The 25407-nt window shown below is 44.4% G+C and overlaps 1 protein-coding gene across 2 annotated transcripts; it reads left to right on the top strand.

Annotated features, from left to right (window-relative positions):
* Positions 1 to 9840: 9840 nt before the first annotated feature.
* LOC113574794 (uncharacterized) lies at positions 9841 to 24622 on the top strand. Of its 2 annotated transcripts, XM_081696756.1 has the most exons (10): positions 9844 to 9998; positions 11445 to 11938; positions 15524 to 15842; positions 15977 to 16087; positions 16286 to 16447; positions 17987 to 18205; positions 18863 to 19009; positions 20046 to 20286; positions 20500 to 20664; positions 20753 to 24622. In XM_081696756.1, exons 2-10 carry the CDS (start codon positions 11499 to 11501, stop codon positions 23242 to 23244), a joined length of 4296 nt encoding a protein of 1431 aa, XP_081552882.1. In that variant the 5' UTR covers positions 9844 to 9998; positions 11445 to 11498; the 3' UTR covers positions 23245 to 24622. The 2 variants fall into 2 exon arrangements, with proteins under 2 accessions (XP_035387065.1, XP_081552882.1); XM_035531172.2 differs by having other exon boundaries at positions 9841 to 11938.
* The last annotated feature ends 785 nt before the right edge of the window (positions 24623 to 25407 follow it).

Genomic DNA, 25407 nt, shown 5'->3' on the forward strand with positions numbered 1-25407 from the left:
AATTATGAGTGTCACATTACTAGCAAAGTAACTATGACAGTGTCATATCAGTAGCACAGTAGCATTGAGCAATGGCAAATGGCTCACATACTTGCACCAAAGAAAGAGAGAGATATGTTGACTACTGTAGTGAATTAGTTATCATCAACAGTAAAAGGTTAGGGTTAGTAAAATGTATCTGGATGATGTGACAAGTAATGTAACATTCAAGTAGTATACACTAAAAAAATTACAACACACTAAGCTTGATGTCATGCGCATAGGAGATCCTTAGCTCATTAGATCCTCTGTGAAATACTGATTGAAATCAACTGTTTCCTGGTTAGTATTCCTAAGACTCTATATTTCAATTCTTGCCTTGCCTGTTTGCATGTTCATACTGAGAAGTTTCTCTACTTAGATGTTGTGAGTTTTACTGCTTTTCTGGTTTGCTTTGTTGTTTGTATTACCCTTTTGATTTATTTGCCTTATATTCTTTTACATTTTTTATCTCAGGTTTTCTGACCTTGGCTCTGACAACACGTTGGCTAACATTGCTCTGCTCTCTGTTTAATGATTGTGAGCTTGGGGGCGAACACAAAGGGAGAGTTTACTTGAATACAGATGAAACTAGACATAGCATAAGTAAAGAAGGAACACAGAAGTACAAACCAGGCTAAACAGAAAAACCAAAACATGGGAAGTGCACCCAAATGAGCGAAATAACAAGACTGAGAAAATACAAAGGAACCAGGGATGGAAAGAATAGAAAGCTCAGGGTGAACCTAAGAGAATGACCAGCAAAGACAGGAGACAAACAAAGTGTTTAACTAAGGAAGACAAATAGGACAAATTAGAAACAGCTGGGTGGAGAAAAGAGAACAGCAACCAAACGAGCAACCAAATGAGGAAACAAGAATGAGGGAAGTGGACACAAAACCATGGAGACAGGGGACGGTCAGGGATGGGAGCGTGACCGTACCCCTCATTTAATGTGAGACTCCCAGCATGCAGTGCACTCTGGATGGAGAGGGCAAAGAAAAACCGAGTAACAGATATGGGACCAGAAACAGGGGTATGACAAGGGCTATAAACAAGAGCTGCGATGGGACCAGGGGTGGATACAGGAGCAGAGCCTGAGCCAGGGCCAGGCACAGGAAAGGGGCTGAAAACAGGTACTGGAACTGAAACCAGAGGAAATGAAACACTTGGACCAGATATAAGAATGGTAATGGGGCTGGGTACAGGCACAGAGGCAAAAATGGAGGTAAGTATCTGCAAAACAAAAGAAACAGGCACAGGGACACAAAACAGAACAGGACCAAACTGATGAGGTGACAGGTCTGGAGGCAGGGAAGCTTCAGGCGAGAGGACTGGCAGGCCTGAGTATATGTCAGTTTCTACAAAACAGCATGCAGGCAGAAGGGGCGTTTTAGTGTAAACAACCTGCTGATGGGCAATAAAAGTCTTATCTTGATAGGTTGGGGACTTTGGCCAACTAGTATGAGTTCTCTTGGGTCTGGGAAGCACCGGCTACAGGAGATGAGGCAGGGAATGTGTCTGAGATAACAGGAGGGTTAACAGGCTTTAATGCTGAAAAACCCTTCCAATGTTCTCATTTCCTTAGCTCTATTTTCCATGAGGACCACTGCAAGGTCTTTCCCTCCAAGAACTGTAGTAAAAATCATAATTTAAGAAACTCAGGTGGTTCAGGACAAAGGACATACTGGAAAAATAATCAGCTCTGTAAAATGAACCCTTCTAAGGAAACCTTTCCATTGTACTGTTGAGGAAGGCATATCTGAGATGGAAGAGACCATGGCTCACCCACTTTGGTACACAGGAGCAAGCCTGTGAACAAAGTTCTGTATTCAGATGCTTTAGTCAGACCTGCTTGCTGGATCCAGGTGATTCTGTGACCTCTTTGGCTTCATGAAGAGATCGGGTGGCCTCTCTCCTTTGACACATGGGATGGGATAGAGAGTTATCTGCCATGCTGGATACAGGGTCTTGGCTGATGACCACTGTACCAGGAGCTGGAAATGGTGTGACATTTGACTTGTCAGGAACTGGAAGGGCACCCTTGGTACCTGGAACAGGAGCGAGTGACACCTCCCTCACTCTGGATTTAATTGGTTAACCTGCATACAGACAGACAGACTGAGATACCCCTGGACTGCTACATCCACCCTACTTGAACAAGGGGTCCCACTGGCATGACTTGAAGGCCAACTGTGGATGCAAGAATTCTCCCTGCGTACATTCCTTACTCTGTCCTCTCACGGGACTACTAAACTTGTAAGAAACTGCAGGGGTTCCTGTGGCTATGGATAAAGGGGTATGGACAGCCGGGTCTGCCTCAGATCCAGGCGTGACCTCAGCGATAAGTGAGTTCACAGTAAGAGGCTTATCTAGTTCATGCCCTATGAGTTGCGTAACTCCAGACTCTGCACCAGGACTCGTAGAGAATGAGCACTTAGCGAGAGTCTTGATAGCTTAAAGGTCTTGTAGCACTTTTTACAACAGATGTTGTCACAAAGCAGCTTTACAAATGTCCTAGTCCAAGCCCCCAGTGAGTAAGCCAAGGATGACAGTGGCAAGGAAAAACTCCCTAGAGCTTGAGGAAGAAACCTTGAGAAGAACCAAGACACAAAGGGGGCCATCCTCCTCTGGGTGACAATGTTCACCACAATAATAACAATTTTAAGTGAAAAGTAAATAAATAATAATAAAATGAAAAAATAAGCAATGAATATTTAGTCCAGTTTTCTAGAAGTCCTAGTCTTGTCCCGATGGTGTGCATGTGTCCGAAACCCAACCCTCAAGAGAACAATGGAGAAGTAGTTGGCTGGAGTGGAGGTGTGGTGGGCTACAGCAGGGGACATCAGTAGAGGTAGCCATGGCAGCTGAGACGGGTTGAGGCTCAATAACATCATGACATCAGGGATAAGTGTACCTCAGCAGAAAGAGACAATACATTATTAGGCATGTCCAGGTACGATGGTGTGTAAATTGGGGAACTATAATGTGCAAAGATGGACTCCAGTAGATCTAGCTATGGCAGCACAGCTAAAAGGAAAGAGCCAGATGAAGCACAGGCGTGAGGCACCCTGGAACATAAGCCTTCACCTAGCCTTAAATTTTGAGACTGTGTCTGAGTCTCAAACATTTCCACAGTATGGGAGCTTTACAGGAAAAGACACCGAGTTAACCTATAAATATGTCCAGAAAAGACACTAATTTAACCTGTAAATATAACCAGAAAAGACACTGAGATGACCTGTAAATAAAACCAGAAAACACACTGAGATGACCTGTAAATATGTTCAGAAAAGACACTGAGATGACCTGTAAATATGTCCAGAAAAGACACTGAGATGACCTGTAAATATGTTCAGAAAAGACACTGAGATGACCAGTAAATGTGTCCAGAAAGGACACTGAATTAAGTAAAGACCTGTCACACTTGTGTTAAATATGTAAAAATATTCAGTAAAGCACAAGAATGTTATGGGTTATGGATCATGACCTTTATTATGAAAATTAATTGTTACATATTGCATATTAGGGTTAACCACAGATCTAAGCAAAGGCTTTACTTATTATAATGGCTATAGTTACATTCTGCTTTGTAATATCCTGCTGCCATACCAGAATGCATGTATTTATGACTAAAGCATTTTTGTTTAATTTATTTTCCTGCTCGGCAGTGATGATCATTCTGGCATGGATTTGTTTGTGTATATTATGGAAAACAGAATGTTTACAGAGCACTGCAGCCCATCCAAGCAGTGTGATGATAAACATTAATTTGGTGTTGAGTAGCAATCAAACACTGAAACTGGCATAGAAATGGAGCATTCGGCAAGGAAACACTGGTTGAGAATCATCTTGCCAAATGAACAGTCACATAAAATCCTTTTTACACTGAATTTGACTGTTCAAAAATTATATTAGTTATTTGTCATAAAAATGAGTTATAGTCATGATATTCAACACCAACCCAGCACACCCCTCTGGTCTTACAATGTATGATTACTAAACAATTCAACCCAACACCTCCCTCTCATGTTACAGTGTTTGATTATTATACACAACTGTCGCACCCACAGTCAGCACACTCAGCACAGTTAGCATGTGTCTGAAGAAAAGATGTGTAGGTGTTCATGGTGTCATGAGTCAAACAGCTATCACAGTTAGTCCCTCCTGGCTTCCCTGTTCCATGGTTTCCCTGTTTTGTTTTTTGGTTCCATTCTGTAGTTTTGTTTTCTCAGCACCTCGTTTAGTTTTCCACACCTGTCCCTCGTTTCTAGTCTTGTTAAGTTCATGTATTCAAATCCTGTCTTGTTCCCTGTGTCTTGGCTGTTCACTGGATGTTTGAATGTCCGAATGTCTGAAAGCCCGTATCTGTATGCCCATAAGTTTGTACTCTGTGTATCCTAGTCTGACTGTTTTTCCTAGCCTTTAGTGTTTTTAGCCTCTTAGGTCTTCCTAGCCTCTGTTATAGCCTGCTTCCCCTGTTTGCCTTCGTATGTTTTTGTTTGTATAATCATGTATCCTCGAACTCTTCGTGTTGGCTCTATGACCTTGCACTACCCTAACGACTCTGAATCTGGATTTGCCCCTAATAAATCTCGCTCTTCTCCGCACATGGGTCCGCCTCCTTACCGCTCACCGTTACCACAGCACTGCAATTATCATCACGATCGGTGAGTTCTTCTGCTGTTGTGATAATGGTTTCTTCAAGCCACTCCCAGTTCATGTGTCATTTTAAGAGGTTTGCTCTTTATTATTTTATTCTGTCCATTGTATTCATATACACTCTGCGGCAGACTAGACAAAGGAGACAGAGAAAGACAGAGAAAGAAAGCCTGTTTCATCCATCTTAAATTATACTGAATAATTCATGCTTTTAATAAAATTTAGTCTTTTAAAATAAGTATTTTAAATTCTACACTTATAAAGAAGTTAAAATGTGGTGTGTGCATAGGTTTTCGTGTGTTTTAGTGTGTTCGTGTGCCTATGTGTTTGGTTATACGTTTACATTTACATTTATGGCATTTGGCAGACACTCAGCTAGAGCGACTTACAAAAGTGCTTTGTCATTTACTTAGTCAACATCAGTGTAATAAACAATACCCTACAATAAGTACTAGAGTTTTAATTAGTCAACATAGGAGCACGGTCAGTGTTCATTTAAATTTTCCATGAATAGATGAGTCTTCAGTCTGGGTTTGAAGACTGCAAGTGACTCTGCTGCTCGAAGAGCAAGTGAAAGTTCATTCCACCGTCTGGGAGCCAGGACAGAGAATAGTCTCCATGCTTGTCTTTCAAGAGATTTGAAGCCTGGTGTTTCAAGTCAACTTGTACTTAAGGTTTGAAGTACTCAAAGTAGTGATCGACTTTGACCATTGACATCATGTATGGAGGGGCTGGTCCATTTTTGGCTTTGTAGGTGAACATCAAGGTTTTAAATCTGATGCGTGCAGCTATTGGAAGCCACTGAAGGGAACACGGCAGTGGAGTGACGTGTGAACTGGATTGAATGGATTGAAGACCATTCGTGCAAGTTGTAGAGGTTTGATGGCTCTTAGAGGAAGACCAGCAAGTAGTGTGTAGCAGTAGTTGAGCTTTGAGATTACAAGAGACTGCACAAGCACCTGGACAGCTAGCTTCCTGCATGAGAAAGGGCCAAATCCTTCATATGTTACAAAGAAGAAATCTGCAAGACCGGGTTAGATTTGAAACATGAGTTGAGAACTACTGGTTGTCCAAAGTTACGCCCAGGCTATGGGCAGCTTCAGATGGTTATACATGTGAGTGCATGGGTGTTTATGTGTAGGTAGGTGTGTGAGTTTAGGGGTGTGTGTGTGTGTTTTTGTGTGTGTGGGTGTGCTTGTTATTTGTTGTTGTTATTTCTATAGACATGTATATTTCTAGGTAAGAAAGGATTTTGGAGATAATATGAAAGAATTTATCATCTGTTTTCCGCAGTCTCTGTACACTTTAATAAAATCGCAGCAGTTTCAGGGTGTGTAATCAGAAGATGCATTTTCTGATACAGCTGCCAGAAGGCCTGATGTTTTAATTATAAGTGAGGAGTGTAAGACAGCATTTCTGTTATAGATTAGGTTTAGGGTTAGGGTTAAGGTTAGTTAGGGTTGGGGTTAGGGTTAGGGTTCAGGTTAAGACAGCATTTCTGTTAGAGGTTAGGTTTAGGGTTAGGGTTAAGCTTAGTTAAGTTTAGGGTTAGGGTTAAGATTAGTTAGGGTTGGGGTTAGAGTTAAGACAGCATTTCTGTTAGAGGTTATTTTGACTTAAGAATGAAAGAAGTTTAAACTTTGCAAAGATACTGGAGTACCAGCCACTTCTACTGGCTCTAAATGTACCTTGGCTATGTTTGTGAGTTGGGATCATGTACACAGATTGGTCATTAGGGGATTTTGGATTTTCCTAAGCAAAATAACTTTTTTTAAATGTAATTTTTTTAATTTTTTTTTTTTTTTACATTTTTAAAATTTGCATTAATTGGAAAGCAGTACATGTGGAGAAAATATGTTTTATCTACCTGTACAGATTTTATACTGTGGACTGTGCTGTGTGGGGCAGAAAGGTGTGGGTGAATTATCACAGCCCATCCAGCGTGGGGCAGAAAGGTGTGGGTGTATTACCCCAGCCGGCCCAGCGTGGGGGAAAGAAAGGTGTTGGTGGATTATCCCAGATGGCCGAGCATGGGGCAGAAAGGTGTGGGTGGATTACCCCAGCCGGCCCAGCGTGGGGGAAAGAAAGGTGTTGGTGGATTATCCCAGATGGCCGAGCATGGGGCAGAAAGGTGTGGGTGGATTACCCCAGCCTGTCCAGCGCAGGACTGACATGGCGCAGGATATACATTGATGATAGACTCATTGCTCTCGACGTGCTACACAAAGGTAAACACACTACACAAAGGTAAACACACTCACAGGATGGTAAACACACTACATAAAGGCAAACACACTCACACCCAAGGGAGAGCACACCCACCTCCACAGGAGGATGTGTGACCCTTAACAACAGAACACACTCACAAGCGAACACATCTACACCTACACACACACACCCACACCCACAACTAACTGATATTAAATGAGTGCACACATGTATATTAATAGATGAAAGTTTTTACTGATTAAAGATCATCCATTTTTGTAAGACTTTTATTTAGGGATATAATACATAGTTTTGTAATTAGTTTTTGCTCAATTTGACAACTCATTTTTCACACTAAAATCCACTCTGGCTTTATTTGCATATGGACTCTTGCCCTAGAAACACAGAAAAACTACACACATTGAATGCTTTTTTATTACTTTATTGATGAGGGGATTTTTCTAAACTTCCTGTTCAAACCTTCTGAGTTATCATACTAGGCTTACAGAGTTGGTCCAGGCCAGGTATAATTTTACTGGATTCTGGGTGTGAAATATCAGAAACTCACAATCTCTGATCTTAGTGAAAAGCTGCCAACAACACTGGCTGACCACACAACAGTGAAGTGGACTATTCTCAAAAATTCTGAACAGACACAGCCCATAATGAACTGCAAAACCCACAAGACTCCTGTTTGATCCAAATCCCCAGATTATTAGTCTCACTTGTGTCTTGTTCTCTCTGTTTCTCCCTGTAAATGTGCTGTTTGTTCGGTCTGTCATTGTGAAGTCTCGTTTGCCTGCCTTACATTCCTGAGCCATTGAGTATGTTATCCTGGTTACTGTTTATTCTGCCCACATTCTGGATTTACTCTGTTGCCTGTTCCCTATTGGATATGTTCGCTTGTCATCTGCCCTCTGGATTTATCCTATTGCCTGTTTGTTGATTACCACTTGCCCCTTTTATTATTAAATTCTGTATTACTGCACTTGACTCCATCTGTTGTCATCAGTCCTGACAATTATTGAGCATGTTAGCAAGAATGACACAAGAAAACAGAAGTCTGAGTTATTTAAAATGGACTTTAATAACCTAGTCAACATTCAAACATTTATCAGTTGTCCTCTGTCTGCTTGGAAATCAAATATATTCTCATGGCTACCTGGATTAATCACTTGGGTAGACAAAAGCTGTAGGTCAAACAGCCTGAACTTTATTGACTGTTTTATGGGAAGAATTTTTTTTAGGAGATCTGGACTACAAATGATAGGGGTGCCAAAACTCTGACAGAGAACTTAATTTTTTTTGGTGCCCAATTTATCCCCCCATTAGTAGCAACACACTGGTAAAAACACTGAGGACTTCATTGTATCAGTGGATTTTACCACCCCAGTGACATCTTCCTCCAACTGTGGGCATACTGATAGAGCTGCAAGTGGATGAGAGCCTTGACATGGATGGAGCTAATCAGCTCCTGGGGACACCACACCTCCATTCCTCAGACCCCCCACCCCCTGCCCTCATCTACTGCCTCATCCCCACCTCCACCCCTCAGACCCTCCCCTCCACCCTCAATTACTGCCTCATCTCCACCTCCACCCCCTCCATTTGTTGACCATTATTTAATTATTTTATTTTTTAACATACACATTGGCAATCCAAAGGAAAATTATGCCAAGGATCTCTATGCTATACTGAACTCAGGATGTATTAAAGCTTTATTACACTTCTGTAGCTGATGTATTAAAACTTTATTACACTTCTATAGCTGCTGTATTAAAGCTTTATTACACTTCGATAGCTGACATGATAAAGCTTTATTACACTTCGATTGCTGATGTGATAAAACTTTATTACACTTCTATAGCCAATGTATTAAAGCTTTATTACGCTTCTATAGCTCATGTATTAAAGCTACTAATCACACAGTAATCACACCTTAAAGAGATATGTATAATATTTGTGTATTAGCACATTCTCGGTGTAGGCTGCTTTAAGCACCTGCCCATAGTGAATGTGCATATTTAGTGTGCTGTGTTAGTGTACAGTGTTAGTGTACTGTGTTAGTGTACTATGTGAGTGTGCTGTGTTAGTGTACTGTGTTAGTCTACTGTGTCAGTGTACTATGTGAGTGTACTGTGTTAGTGTGCTATGTTAGTGTGCTGCGTTAGTGTACTGTGTTAGTCTAAATGTGTTAGTGTACTGTGTTGGTCTACTGTGTTAGTGTATTATGTGAGTGTGCTGTGTTAGTGTACTGTGTTAGTGTACTATGTGAGTGTGCTGTGTTAGTGTACTATGTTAGTCTACTGTGTTAGTGTACTATGTTAATCTACTGTGTCAGTGTACTATATGAGTGTACTGTGTTAGTGTGCTATGTTAGTGTATTATGTGAGTGTACTATTTTAGTGTGATAATTGTTAGTGTTGTGTGTGTTAGACATGGCATTATAAGATAAAAGTTTCTGCATTTGATTACAATTAGGCTTGCTGTCTTTTTACTAAACTTCAGCAGACTATACCTGACCTGCCATTGTCAGATAATAAGGCTACTATTTTTACTTTGTATTGGATGAGACATGCCATTGAAAGCAGAGATGACATTTCTTGTATGATTAAGCTATGTGTGAGACCTCATGTTGGGGGACTCTACCTTTTTGTCTTCTTTCTTTTTACTTTAATTCACAGTGGCTGTACTTTGTCCTCTGAGATCATCCAGATATCCAGAGCTACTGTCACTGTTGTAAACTAATTAAAAACATCTCTCTCTCTCTGTCTGTCTCTGTCTCTCTCTCTCTGTGTGTGTGTGTGTGTGTGTGTGTGTGTGTGTGTGTGTGTGTGTGTCTCACTCTCTATGTCTCTGCGTATATCTCTCTTTGTCTCTTTTCTTCCTCTCTCACTTTCCGTTTCTCTATTGGTGAAATGACGTGAGACTCATACCTGTGCTGCCGGGGTCTGACGCCGGTCGGGCACGCGGCCTTGGGGATGGGTGATAGGGATGCGGCTGCCATGGCAACAAGACGATTGGATTTAGACCGTTTCCTTATTTATTTATTAATTTAGTTTTATATTCGCGTGCTTGCACTCCCTGCAGTACCCGAGAAGCTTTCACAAGTAAGCGCTCCCTCTCCAGATCAAGATTTTGTCTTTTTAATAATAGATAAAACTGGCGTTCAACAAGTTGATATTGTTAGAGACTTCAAGTGTTATGTATGACGGATTTGGTTATGGTTACAGAAGAATATTTGTTTGTTGGACATGGACAAATAGATTCTGTACCAGAGGGTCTTATTAGGTTGGCTAACAGTCGCGTGAGGAAGAGCAGAGAACAAAACGGTTTGTGCGCGTGATGTGGAGAAAAAAAAGAACAGAATAAAGTAGCAAGGATAACGGAGCTCCGTCTGATACCCGTTCAAGATCTCCGTCTGGTGGCTAATTTTTATGTTTCGTGTTTTCGCTGGAACCCTGTTGCGTGTCATGGTGATGTCTCTTGGGTTTTTACGATGGGAAAATACCTCGCCTGCTTTCTGAGCGCGTCACTAACGTGGACCACCGGACTCTCTTTTGCCGTCTGGTAATGTCCATGATCCTATGCTCCGTGTTGCTTGTTGCCTTTTGATGCGTGTATGTGTGTAAAAGCGTGTTTATATGCGTCTATTTCTGCGCGTGTCTGTATGAATCAGAGCGCGTGTGAGTTAGCGTATGTGTGTCGATTACAGACGATGTGACTTTCCACACGAATCAAATGTCCTTGTCATCGGAATATTAATGTCACAGAACTACTACGTCGTCTACTTTTGAAATTAACTCTTACTTAATAAAATACATTCAGCCGACGGGGAACGTTATCCGCGTGAATACTAAAGAACGGGCAGCTGAACGTGTATAGGGTCGCGTGCACTTTCATTTGACAGAGCGGGAATTTGGTGCAAAGATGCCCAGCGTCGCATCGCCGAGGACGGATGAGCAGGAGAGAGAGTGGGCCTCTGTCGGAGCGACACGCTCCAAGGACGTGGGGGAAAGGGAATGATAGAGGTCTCCGCAGCGAAGGACAAACTCACAACATTCACGCAGTCGTCATATTTTCCTTAAGAGGCAGGTTTGCAGGCGCCTTTTAATTGGTTTGTTCCAAGGGCATTTAGGTGAGAAGTATGGAGGAGCTGGGCGGGAGAGCGGAGGTACGAGGCGCAATTTGCTCGTGCTGCTAAGTCTGGATAAAGTAAATCTGTGATCTTACCGGTACAACAAAAACGTGAGGTCTCAGTCAGCGTCTGTGTCTGCTCTCTGTGTACGCAGGGATGGTTCATATCCTCACTGTGTTGTGAGGCAGTGTAAAAGGTCAGTCTAGTCACCTGAGAGTGTGTGTGTGTGGGCGTGCCCGAGTGCATGGTTGTGTGTATGTGTGAGTGCTTGTGTGTTTGACCTCCTCGAGGCACTGACATGGATGGGGCGGTGGGCGGTTCTGTGGGTGGTTCTGGAGATGCTCGGCCGGGACGTAACGGAGACCAGAAGCGGCGCAGTAAGAGCAGCTTGCCGTCTCCTGGTTATTGCTTCTCGCAGGCCTCTCTGGAGGGGGAGCGGGGTGAGGGGGCTGGCCGACGTCGTCTGTCCATCATGAGCTCCTCACGGGATGGTGGTCCATTCCGGCCAGGCACAGCAGCAGGCACGCCCACCACACCCATCCCCCTGCCCCCTCCTGTTGGCCCCACCCTTTCTGGACCTGCCCCCAGCCGCTCTGTGGGATTTGCAGCATCGCGTGCTGCACTTGCTTCCACGTCCTCCTCCGGCACCGGTGTGGTGGTGGTGGCGACGGGACCAGAGACCACCACCACCACGGCAGCTGGGACCCCTGAGGCTGTCCTGGGCTTGGACGGAGAGGACTACAGCTACTCCAACCAGTCTACCTTCATCCAGAGGCAGTTTGGTGCTATGTTGCAGCCTGGGGTCAACAAATTCTCCCTGCGCATGTTCGGCAGTCACAAGGCCGTAGCATTGGAGCAGGAGAGGCTGAAGAGTGCTGGAGTCTGGATCATCCACCCCTACAGCGACTTCAGGTACAGGGCGAGACAGGGCAGGAGGGGAACAGATGCATGTGGACAGGGAGGAAGGGAGGGAGGTAGAGAATGTGGTTTAGATTGTGGATAATGAGTGATTTATGAATGGATGAATGGTGAGAGTAGTAAAGAAGACAGATCTGACGCAAACTAATGAGTGGATTAGAGAAGGGTGAATGTGTTAAGTCAGGAAAAGAGATGGAGGAAGAGAGAAGTGGAGAGGAATGAACGTGAAGGAGATGTGAGATACGATAGAGTGTCATCTCAATGGAAAAGAATTAACTAATGCACAAGACAGAAGAAAGATGTAAAACCCTAGGGTTAGGGTTCGAGAGGGGTTGAGTTAGGGTTCAAGAGGTTAGGGTTAGAGAAGTTATGGTTAGGGTTCGAGAGCGGTTGGCTTAGGGTTTGAGAAGTTAGGGTTAGGGTTCGAGAGGCTAGGGTTAGGGTTAGAGAGGTTAGGGTTAGGATTGGGGTTAGGAAGCCTGACTATGAGAGTAGTGTAAGCATGGGTGGATGGGTGTGTTTAATTGTGTTTCCAGAAGTCATCTTACCAATATACGCCATTACCACTATACAGAAGCAATAGAAGAATTACTATATTTTGCTTTATTTTAAAATGGCATCTGCTCCAGAACAAAACAAACAAACAAAAACAGTCCTAACCCTATAGTGTCTAGTTGGATACAAAAAGTTAATTCATCACTAGGTTATTTGCTCTGATATGAATGTGTGTCTTACAAAGAGTCAAAACCTAAGTTCAATTTAATATTAATTTTCATTATTAATAATAAATATAATATTCATGTTGCTTAACTTGTGCCACATGCTTATTGGCTCTCTACTGCAGCCTAGTACACTGTTGGCAAATGAGGAAACACCTAGTCAAGCACACTAACCATAGTCAAGCACATTAACCTAGTGAAGCACACTTCAGCCAGTATTAAGCAATGAATTTGCCAAATTTGATCTGAGAACCTTTGCAGAAACAGCCGCCTGTGCTGGTGTGAGACCACCTGGGTTGATGTGATTCTGACTGTGTTGATGTGATACTGCCTGTGTTGGTGTGAGACTGTCTGGGTTGATGTGAGACCACCTGCACTTGTGTGAGACTGCCTATGTTGATGTGTTACTGTCTGTGTTGATATGTTACTGTCTGTGCTGATGTGATACTGCTTGTGTTGATGTGAGCCCGCCTGTGTAGATGTGAGACTGCCTGTGTAGATGTGATACTGCCTGTGTTGGTGTGAGACTGTCTGTGTTGGTGTGAGACTGTCTGGGTTGATTTTATACTGCCTGTGTTGGTGTGAGACTGAATGTGTTGGTTACAGACAGCCTGTGTTAGTGTGAGACCGCCTGCTTTGGCTATGAGACTACCTGCGTTATGATCTGGAATCGGGTCCTGTGTGTTTAACAATTTAAATGCTATAGGGTTTAAATGCAGGTCTTCAGTTATAGGGTAACCTGTGGAGTGGAACCAGACACAGTAACAATAACATGAGCCACTTCAAAGAATAGCATCTTTGAATATCAGAATGAAGAGATCAATTTTAGTGGGGTGTCTCTCTCTTTCTTTTTCTCTCTTTCTCCATCTTCCTTGTTCCCTCCCTACAGGAGAGACAGTAAAACAGTACAGGAGACACAGTAAAACAGTACTGCATGTTATCCATGCTTGCCACAGCCACATACTGGTGACCCTTATAATTGCAATCTAATGAATTTGCAAAAGACTGCAGTTATTATACCAACTGCATAGCAGTTACTTTTAATGTTATCCATATTGTTTTATTACATATACTGAATGCATGTGTAGCTTGTAATTCAAATATCCTCAAATTAGCACAGTGAATACATAGAGAAAGAAAGAAGGAAAGAGAGAAAGGGAGAGAAGGAGAGATAAGATAGATAAATAGAGTGACAGGCCTGTGTGACAGCATTTTCCTACTGACTGTACTGATGTGTGTTGGGGGGAGGGGGGCACAGTGATATGGTGTATGATGTGAGTCTTGTGGCCTAAATTCAGTGTTGCCGAGAGCAAATGTGGAGGAAGAGATTAACCTTCATGGTCTCTGTGCAGTCAGAGCAACACTAGGGCTGTTCACACTGTGTAGATCAGTGTCTAGAGCTGCCCTCATCAGTGTCCAAAACACCTTTCACTTAAAACACACACTCAGAAGTACGAGGACACTTACTACACAGACTCAGGAGTATACACACTACACATACTGAAGATTATACACACTATACACACTCAGGAGTCTATAGTGAGGTCTATAGTTGGGTGTTCTGCTGCTTTCTGCTGGAGGTATTGTGTGTGTGTGTGGGGGGGTATATATATGTGTGTCTGTGTGTGTATGTGTGTGAACATGTACATATGTGTGTGTATGTGTATATATATATATATATATATATATATATATATATATATATATATATATATGTGTGTGTGTGTGTGTGTGTGTGTGTGTTTGTGTGTAATCTCTCTAATCCTTTTCTTGAGTGAGAAACATGCTGTGATGTTTTTGGGGTTTTTTTTTTGCTCTAGTTGGTAATGTCACCGTTGTCTTGTGACCTTTGTGTGTTTTGCTCTGGATATGGGAGTGTGAACCTCTCACAGAATCCAGAGTAACACTGAGTTTGTGCACCTCACATTGTTAGGTGACTTTTTTTTTTATCATTGAGTGCTCAAGTACAGTGCTGAATGCAAATGTACCAAATAGAGCATCTTGGAATTTCAAAAGAGCAGCTTGGGATTTCAAAGGCACAGTGGTGTGGCTTTGTTCAGGGGTGTGGCTTTCCTGAGAGTTGTGGCTTTTCTGAGGGGTGGGGTTTTGGTGAGAGGTGTGGCTTTCTCAAGGGGTGTGGTTTTGCTCAGGGGTGTGGTATTTGTCTCTCGCAAATCTGATGTGTTCTTGCTTAGAGGACCACTGGGAGCAGTGCACAAATGTTTACACATATGTTCACACAAGTGTGTGTGCATGAGCATGTGTGCCTGTGTGCGGGTGTGCACATGTCTATGCGTGTGTGTGTATGCGTGTGTATGGTATACATCATGTGTCTGTGTCATATTTTCTAGTGCATATTCAAGAGAACCTACATTAAGTGTGTCTTACTGGGTTTATTCGTTTGTATTTTGTGTGTACTTGAGATTGGTTATAAATAACTTAGTCTCTCCCTCTCTGAGTGTGAATGCTGATCTACTCAGTTACAGTGCAGTATCATCACTGCATGTTGCTTTAACGCCTCATTAACAGAAGGAGGAAACTGTATAGTATTCATTACTGTTGATTGCAAGCAGAGAGAGTGTGTTGTGCAGAAAGAATGTGGGAAACAGATCTGTCTGTGTGTGTGTAGGGGGGGAGGGGGGGTGGGTTCTGCAACAAATGTGTCCAAGTGCAGACAAAATGGGTAAAGGTTAGGGCAGAGGAAAGAGTCTCCAGATGATTCCTTGAAGGGTTCTGAACAAAAAGCTCCCTGACCCCTGTTGGAAAGCCCTAAGCCAGTAAGCACAGACTGTCCTGTTTAGAAATGACGGTTACTACAAGGCTTTAAGCTCTCTTCTCTCCTCTCCTCCCCTGCCCTCAGATTTTATTGGGATCTTCTCATGCTCTTACTGATGATGGGGAATCTTATTATCCTGCCTGTGGGAATCACCTTCTTCAAAGATGAGAACACCCCCCCATGGATCATCTTCAACGTGGTGTCAGACACACTCTTCCTGGTGGATCTGGTCTTAAACTTCCGCACAGGCATTGTAAAAGAGGACAGCACAGAGATCCTGCTTGATCCGAAGGCGATCAGGCAGCGCTACCTGAAGAGCTGGTTCCTGGTGGACTTTGTCTCCTCCATCCCTGTGGACTATATCTTCCTTATGGTGGACTTGGAGGCTCGGCTGGACTCTGAGGTAGTCCTATGATCTGAGGTAGTCTGAGGTAGTCCTTTGATCTGAGGTAGTCCTGTGATCTTTAAAACCTTGCGTGTCCATCCTTCTGCACCCTAAGGTGGAGCCTGCGACCTTCTGCTCTCTCTGCTCTGCAGGTATATCGCACAGCTCGGGCTCTCCGCATCGTCCGCTTCACCAAGATCCTGAGCTTGCTACGTCTGCTACGGCTGTCCAGACTCATCAGATACATCCACCAGTGGGAGGAGGTGAGGGGACAGGCTGGACAGGGGGACAGTGGGAGGAGGTGAGGGGGCAGGTCTCAGAGTGTGGACAGAAACAAATGGGGAAAGAGTGACAGATGGAAGGAGAGAGGGCTAATGCCAGTAATCCAACCAGACATAGAGCGTTAGCAAGAGGTTGGGATCAGCTTTGGGTTCATTACAGAAGTTCTTTCTGTGTCTCAGATCTTCCACATGACCTATGACCTTGCGAGTGCAATGGTGCGTATTGTGAACCTGATTGGTATGATGTTGCTGCTGTGTCACTGGGATGGCTGTCTGCAGTTCCTGGTACCCATGCTGCAAGACTTCCCCTCGGACTGCTGGGTCTTCAAAAACAACATGGTGGTGAGTGAGCGAGCGTGTGTGTGTGTGTGGGGGGGGTGTTTGGATATGTGTGTCTTTTTGCAGGGGAGTTTGTAGATGCATAGGGGGGCTGGTTTTCAGGTCACATCAGTTATGCACAAATATTATTGTCACAGCATGTGTACATAAGCTGCTTCAGGTATTAGCAGCATGTCTGGTATGTGCGTGTGTGTGTGTGTTGTGGGTGTGTGTATGTGTGTGTGTTGTGGGTGTGTGCATGTACAAACAGCCTGTTCAATACTGTGTTGTATGTGTATGTAGTGCATTTTATAAAAACACCCAACAACATGCACTATGCTCTGTACGGTTTGACTGATATTAAGATGTGGGAGATGTGGAGGAATGGTAGAGTACACACAATAAAGGGTGAGGGTTGGGAATTAAGATTAGGGTTAGGCGTTAGGGTTAGGGGTAAGGCCCAGGGTGTTATGGTTAGGGTTATGGCTTAGGGGTTATGGGTAGGGTTTTATTTTTGATTGTGCAGTTGATGCATACTACTAATTGCCATTCAGTCTAACATGACTGAACTGGATATTTTCTTTTGTAATTGTAATTGAGCAGCTGTACTTGTGGTGTTACCATTACTTTGTCTTCTACATCCTATAATTTATATGTGTTTTTGGTCACTGCTGAAAATCTTGAAATTGAAATTCATTAGATAGTAAAAACAGATAGTATCTCATAGTATTTAAGATACAAATGACAAACCATATACAAACACATGCACATACATTCTCAACCTCACACACAGACACACACACAGACACACACACACTCATTCTCCGCCTCACACACAGGGTTAACCCTAACCCTCACACACACACACACACACACACACACACACACACACACACACACACACACACAAGCTACTGCACCATTTGAGTGAGTCGCTGAGTCATGCTACTGCTGGGTTTCCACTGAGGTTGTCATAGTGACAGTTGCTAGGCAGGTGATGCTCAGAATTTCCCCAGAGATTGTCTCTGTCTTTGCCCCCTCCTCCCCCAGTCTCTTCTCCTGATCACACCATGGCCTTCATTCACAAGTCAGGTTCCTTACCTTTCCATTCACAGCTAGAACAGCATGAAGCTACAGAATAACGTAGATTCCACTGACGTGAAAGATACACCCTTCACCCATGCCGTTGGAGGCACTTACTATGTACACACTATTTTGACTATATCTGTCTTATAGGTGTATTTTATAAGTACTTTGCACGCATTAGTTTGTGTGTTTGGGACCACAGCTGATAACCTTCTTTCAGGTTTTTTTTTAAGAGCATTCCTGTGGTGAGAAACCCACTACTGGTACAGAGTTGGAGTCCACAGTGTATTTTTAATAAAGTAGCACCACATAGTGCAGTGGTAATGTAGTGGTAATGAGATCAGCGATTCTGTTCCTGATGTCCAAACTGAGGCAGCACAATGCTGCCCCAACTGAGGCAGCTCGATGTCACAACGTCTGAGGCAGCTTGATGCCACCCAGTCTGAGGCAGCTCGATGTCCCCCTGTTTGTGTCCAGAACGACTCGTGGGGGGTGCAATATTCCTACGCCCTCTTCAAGGCCATGAGCCACATGCTGTGTATTGGCTACGGCGCACAGGCGCCCGAGGGCATGACGGACGTCTGGCTCACTATGCTCAGCATGATCGTGGGAGCAACCTGCTACGCCATGTTCATCGGCCACGCCACTGCACTCATCCAGTCCCTGGACTCTTCCCGCCGCCAGTACCAGGAGAAGGTGACTATGGATGGAAGGATGGATGGATATATGTATGTATGGATGGATAGAGGGCTGGAGGGATGGGTATATGTATGGATGGATGGATGAGGGAGGGATGGGTATATGTATGTATGGATGGATGGATGGAGGGATGGTATATATGGATGGAGGGAATGGTGTATGTATGTATGTATGTATGGATGGATGGATGGATAGAGGGATGGGTATATGTATGGATGGACGAATGGGTGTATGTATGAATGGATGGATGGATGGATGGAGGGATGGCATATGTATGGATGGAGGGAATGGTATATGGATGGAGGGAGGGATGGATGGATGGAGGGAGGGATGGGTATATGTATGTTTAGTTTTCATTGTAGGTTCTCTTTCACTCAGAGGGAAAACTTGATTGTGTGATCTCTTGATCTGTTCTGTTCTTCTTTAGATTAATGTAACTTCTAAGCAGTTTTAGTGCATTTCCCTTTGTAATTAAATAATATGAAGTCATGGTCCCATAAAGGAATATTCTGTAGCTGGTCTGTTACTTTCATTCAGTGTCTATGTCAGGCCCTCATCCCCTGGTCGCAACACCTGTGGGACAGGTGGCACTGCTGTAATGTCCTCATGGTGCTTGGCTGACGTTGGCTGCTGTGTGTGCTGGGTTGCTTGCAGTATAAGCAAGTGGAGCAGTACATGTCCTTCCATAAACTCCCCGCCGACGTCAGACAGAAGATCCATGAGTATTATGAACATCGCTACCAGGGAAAGATGTTTGATGAAGAAAATATCCTGGGAGAGCTGAGTGACCCGTTAAAGGAGGTTTGTTACCCAAGTACATAATACACGCACACACACACACACACACACACACACACACACACACACACACACACACACACACACACACACACACACACATACACTCACATGCATGTAAACACACGCATACACACACACACACACATACACTCACATGCATGTACACACACGCATACACACACACACACACACATACTCACATGCACGCACTCACATGCATGCACATACACGCACACACACTCATACACTCACGCACATACACTCACATGCACACACACATGCACATACACACACTCACACACATACACAGCAGGGCTTTGTCTTGCTCTCTGGCTGAGTACAGTTCAGCAAGCTCAGTGTAACCTGACTGATCTATATCCTGACTTTATATTTATGTCCTGACTTTACATTTATGTCTATGGAGTTTGGGGATCATCACAAAATCTTATAATTCCTTTAGAACTTAATTCCTAAAGACTTTGGTCACATTCATGAATAATACTCTTGAACAGGGTAAATATTTTTATATAAAGTATTTTCCTCAATAGACATTTATAAGCTGCATGTTTTGTTTTGTTTTTATAAAGATATTAATAGAGATGATTTGTGGATTTGTGTTTTGACAATAGTGTTAAAGACATTTAGGCCAGTGTGTTGGAGGAAGGGGCCAGATGGCCTGAGAAAATGGCTGTGGTTTGAGCAACTGTTAATTCAAGAAGAATTAGACTCATGAGATGATCCAAAATTTTGATTGAAAATGGGTATTATTTCCAAAAATAATGTTATTTTATGAGGCAAAAAATTGTCTATTCCCACTTTCACTCACTGCAGTGGCAATTCTAATTTTAATTCAATTTTTTTGATGCACACTTTAGTCTTTAGTTTTTTAAGTCTGAAATCTTTTTTGAAAGATTAAAACTTAACATGTGTGACTTCCGGGATACTGTAGACTTGTATAGTTCATCTTTAGGAGTTTGTCATCCCAACTTCCTGACCCAGCAATGAAACCGGTCCTGTACATATTGCTTCTGAACAGGAGATTGTGAGCTTTAACTGCCGCAGCCTGGTGGCCAACATGCCGCTGTTTGCTAACGCCGATCCGAACTTTGTGACGGCTGTTTTGACCAAGCTGCGCTTTGAGGTGTTCCAGCCAGGGGACTTCATCATTCGAGAGGGAACCGTCGGACGTAAGATGTACTTCATTCAGCACGGGAGGGTCAGCGTACTTACCCGCGGCAACAAGGAGACCAAACTCAGTGATGGGTCATATTTTGGAGGTGAGATTAGACATTGTACTTGCATAAAAAGTTAAATAATTTACTAACTAATACATAATACATCATGATTGGGATACTAGGACATGGGTTGTTTTCTGTTTTTAAGGCTCTGCTTTGGTTAATTCACACTCTTAAGGACTCTTAAGCATTTGTCCTCTATAAGACAAAGTGTTCTTCTGTTTGTGTGTTTGTGTGCCTTTCCCTCTCCCTTAGAGATTTGTCTGCTGACCCGAGGCAGGAGGACAGCGAGTGTCAGAGCTGATACGTACTGTCGCCTTTATTCGCTCAGTGTTGACAGCTTCAACGAGGTCTTGGAGGAGCACCCAATGATGAGGCGGGCCTTTGAAACTGTAGCAGCCGACCGACTGAACCGCATTGGTATTGTCTGTCTCCTAATTGGGTGAATCTTTTTGTTACCTTAATTGCAGATCACTGCGGTGTCTTATATCTCTTTGTTCATCTGCAGGTAAGAAGAACTCCATCCTGTTACGAAAGACGTCTCAAGGGGGGTCTGTGGCAGGCAGCAGTCTGGGGCGTGGCCCAGGTGGGACGGGGCGAGGGCCGGGACCAGGGGCGGGGCCAGGTGGGGCTGGATCCTGTGACAGTATCCTGGTGCAGCAGATTGTCAAACACGACAGTATGCCTACCATGCAGGACGTCAGTACCAGCAACCGAGGCAGCACGGAGGGCAGCATGTCCCCACACCCGCGGCCTGTGATCTGGGCTCCGCTGGTCCACGCTCCCCTGCAGACAGCAGCGGCCACCACCAACGTAGCCATTGCGCTACAACAGCCTGTACAGCAGTATGGTTTGGGCATGTTCCTGCCCTCGCCGCTGCCCATCTCGCCTTCGCCCTCAGCCTGTCCTGTCTCCCCGCCCCGCCCCCCCATCCTGCACCCCCGACAATCACTCAGCTCTCTCATTGGAGTGATGGGTGGGCTCCCACCTCGCGTGCCAGCCTCTATCACCCCTACACCCTCCCCCTCTACAGCTGGCCCTCCTACTGTGGTAGGAGCTCCACTGCCAGGGGCAGCTGTCAAAACCCCTCCTATATCATCAGTACCCACTCCACTCCAAACTGGCAGAGCTCTGCACTATAGTCTCCGCCTCCACACAGAGCCCTCAGTGATGAGTGGCACATTAGGGGGAGGGGCTACCACATCACCTCTCCATAAGGCCACACCCCCTTCCCCAGCCATGGCAGCTGTGTTGTCTGACGGGCGGATCAGCCAGAAGGGAGCGAAAGAGGCTCTAATGCGGCACGTTGGTGGGGGCAGCACGCAGGGTCTGCCAGCGCTGGGCCGTCTGACACAGGAGGCCAGGTTGTTGTCTGCCTCACAGCCCACACTGCCCCACCGTGGCTGGCCAGGTGTGCAGCCACACCCCCCCCTCCATCGAAAAGCCTCTGGGGGTAACTTACTGCCCGCCCCCTTCCTGGTTTCACAAGGACAACTTGCACGGGGGGAAAGTGCTGGCGTGTTGAGCTCAAACCCTCCCCAGGTCCAGAAGCCACCTGCACACACACCTGTTCCGCTGCCCTCTCCACTCACGCACACACAGCCAACACCACTTGCCCCCCCACCTACCTCACCACCTGCCTCTGCCCCTGTGACCCTTGTCTCTTCCTCCCCCAAACACACGCCTCTCTCATCTTCTAACACCTCTTCTGCCCCAGGGCTCCCCCAAACCCAGCGGCCAAAGCCTGCTGCTAAGGCTCCGCCCTCTCACTCTTCCTCCCCTCAGGCGCCGTCCTCTCATTCTTCCTCACCTCTGCCTGCTTCGTCATCCTTGGAACTGCCCCCTACATCTGCCTCTTTGGCAGTTCTCCAAACACACAGCAGCAAGGCCTCACCTACCTCCCCCTCCCACCCTTCATCTTCATCTTCATCTTTACACGCCCTGCATGCATCCTCTTCCTCAGGGTCTTCTGCACCTCAGAGCCCTCGTTCTAAATTCCCTCAAACACTTCCCCAGCCCTCTCCTTTATCCTGCACCACCAGTCCACCTCCCACTGCAGCAGCAACACCAACCCGGACACCAACTCCTCTTCAAACTCCTACTCATGCTCAACCACCAATTCCAATCCCAGCCCCCATCCAAACCGGAACTCCTACTCTTGCTCAGACCCCAACACACTCAGCTGTGCAGACCCCTACCCAGACTAGGAGCCCTACCACAATTCAAACCCCTATTACAAATCTTACACAAACTCAAGCCTCTGCTTCTACTACAGCACCTTCTCCAACTCGGATCTCAGGCCCTGCCCAAATTCCAAGCACAGTGAAAGTTCCAGCTCTATTCCAAACTCCAGCTGCTACTGTACCAACCTCAACTCCATTCCAAAATCTAGCAGCTACTGTCCTGAGTTCGGCTCCAGTTCCAAACACACAAGTTCCTGTTTTCTCTCAGGCCCGAACCCCACCTAGCCAAAGCCCTACACAGACCCCAACCCAAACTCCAACCATACCTCCACGCACTCCACCCCATACCCAAACTCAGATTCCCACTTCAACCCCAGTGCTACTCCACATCCAAACTACAGCAGCAGTTCAGACACAAACCCACACTCCCATACCAATCCCAAACACCACCCAAACCCGCAACTCTAGCCCAGTCCTAACCCCAACAACTACATCTATCCAAACTCCACCACAAAAGGCAACTTCTACCCCCCTTCAAATTCCCAAATTTTCCCAGTGCCCAGCTACAGGTACAGCTATATTCATTCAGCCTGAGACCCCCACTCTCCAAGCCCCAAACCCCCCCTCGACTCAGACCCCAGCCTTTAGCACAGCTTCCTCAGGCGTACTATCTCTGTCCACCTCAAAACCTGATACCCCTCCCCCAGCTCCAGCCCCAGGTGCCCAGCCTGCCTCCACCCAGGAGGGGAAACAGGACACCAGCATAGTACAGAGGGAATCTGATGCACTGAGACACAAACTTCCTGCGAACATGTAAGCACGAACAGGCCAGAACCATCGGTTTGGACATTGCGGGAGGGTCGGGAGTCAGAGATCACGTGGTGTGTTACGGATTGTAGGGGCAGGTCAGGTAGCAGAACTGGAAAGATGTTAAAACACATGGCAGCTCCATCAATTCGAACCTCTGGAGTCCACTAAATATGCGGTCTCTGAGTCTGAAACAGGTTCCATGAACATTCATTTTCATTTTTATGGTCCTCTGTCTTCACCTTCTCTGGTGCAGTGATGTGCACAGTGCTACTGTGGTTATTTGTCAGCAGTGGCAAGTATTCTTTTTAAATCAGCTGGAGCTGCAGTCCAATGGAACATGTTAATAAGCAATGTTCATAAGCAATGTTCATAAATGTTCATAAACCCTAACTAATCCTAGTTACGAGCCCATGTCTGCCCAAGCTCTCAAATAGCATCAGGCAAAATTAAAGTACCTAAAATATGGAACATATTGGCTTAGAAAAGGAACCCTAAACCACTGCCACCTCTACACAACTGCCACACTACACCACTGCCACTTCTACACAGCTGCCACACTACACCACTGCCACTTTTACACCACTAATATGGCACTGTAGAAAAGTCAGGTGATAATTACCTTTCTGTTTATGGTCTTTTATTTTCCAGTTTCATTCCCTCTTGTCACATTTTGTTCACAAAAATGTCATAATATAAACACTACTTATTAATTATAAATAGACAAAATATGTCTGAAATAACAGTACAAGATTACGTAAATCTAAATTATTAGGAGGCATCCACTAGTAAATTCTTGTCTCAGGTGTTTGGTGTTAGTTTTGGACAATACAGCTCTAGAACCCTCATCTGCTATAATTAAATGTGTTTTCGTGTTGTATTTAAATTCTTTCATCTTCCACAGTAACTGTACAGTGCTAGAGGTCATCTAGTTCTCTGTAAATATGGGCTTCTATCTGTCTGGTAAAACACACAAGATTAATGTTGTTGTTCATCTCCTGCTATGTGATCAGCTTTGATCTGTCAAACTGCTGCTGTCAGCGCCCCCACCCCCCACAGACACACACCCCCAACACACTTATTCCCCACACACACTCCTAGTCCTTATATATATTTTTCTCTCACTCTTTCTTGCACTCCCTCTCTTGTTACATCCTGTTCTTTGATGTCTTGTGCAGATAAACTCTCTTCTTACCCCTAAAGCCAGGATGCCTAGACTGCATATTAAGGACCAAATTGTTTATTTTTATTTAGATCACAGCTTTAGCTTTTCAGCAAAAACAGTGTGTGATTCTAACAATAATTCTGGAAGGATGTTGATGATGTTATGTAAACAGAATTCATGATGTAAGGGCGATTTTAAGGAGAATAAAGAAATTTAGAATCAGTATGTTGCTTCCCCTATGTTATATTTGTGTGTAAATGTGTATAGGGTGTGTGTGTGTGCGCGTGTGTGTGCACGTGTGTGCGTGCCTACCTGCCTGCGAGAGACAGAGAGAGATTGTGTGTGTTAGCTGAGTGTGTGAATCCACACTTTCTGGGTGTAACCAGGGCCATGTTCCAGTGCAGACATCCAGTGCAGTGCTATGAATACAGTAAGTAAACAGTATTACTGTATACAGTGAATAGAATATGTATACAGTATACAATATTCGTCCCAGTTTGTGTTTTTTTAGGTTGGATGTAGTCATTTAACCATTCTGCAGGTTTGGTCCTCTCAAAGTGCCACTTGGAAGAATCGTTGCTCCATAATTCAGTATGGGTGGCCAGACATTAACTAATTGAAATAAACTACCCTCAGGTAGGTGATTAGTAACCTTCCAGAGTGGTTGTCAAGATGTTGGAAGAGATTTGGCAATCCTTAACTTAATGAAACATACATTTAAATATATTTATTTACATTTTAAGGACTTTTTAAGTTTCTACTGGATATGAATCATAATTACAGTTTGTATCTATATATTTTGGATCAGTATATTTTACTTGAAATACTACTTAATAAGCTAATTAATCCTAAAATAATTGTTTTTATTATATTGTTTATAGGCCTAATGATTCTAGTACCTCCATGACCTTTTAGTTTCCATGTTTCCTTTAATCAAGCTACTGCTCTAATAAATGTCACCATGCCTATTATTTCAAAAATATAATTGTATTTGCCTTTAATTGAATT

This window comes from Electrophorus electricus, chromosome 14 (genome assembly GCF_041902795.1).
Source record: "Electrophorus electricus isolate QZ-2024a chromosome 14, ASM4190279v1, whole genome shotgun sequence".
Lineage (NCBI taxonomy): Eukaryota > Metazoa > Chordata > Actinopteri > Gymnotiformes > Gymnotidae > Electrophorus > Electrophorus electricus.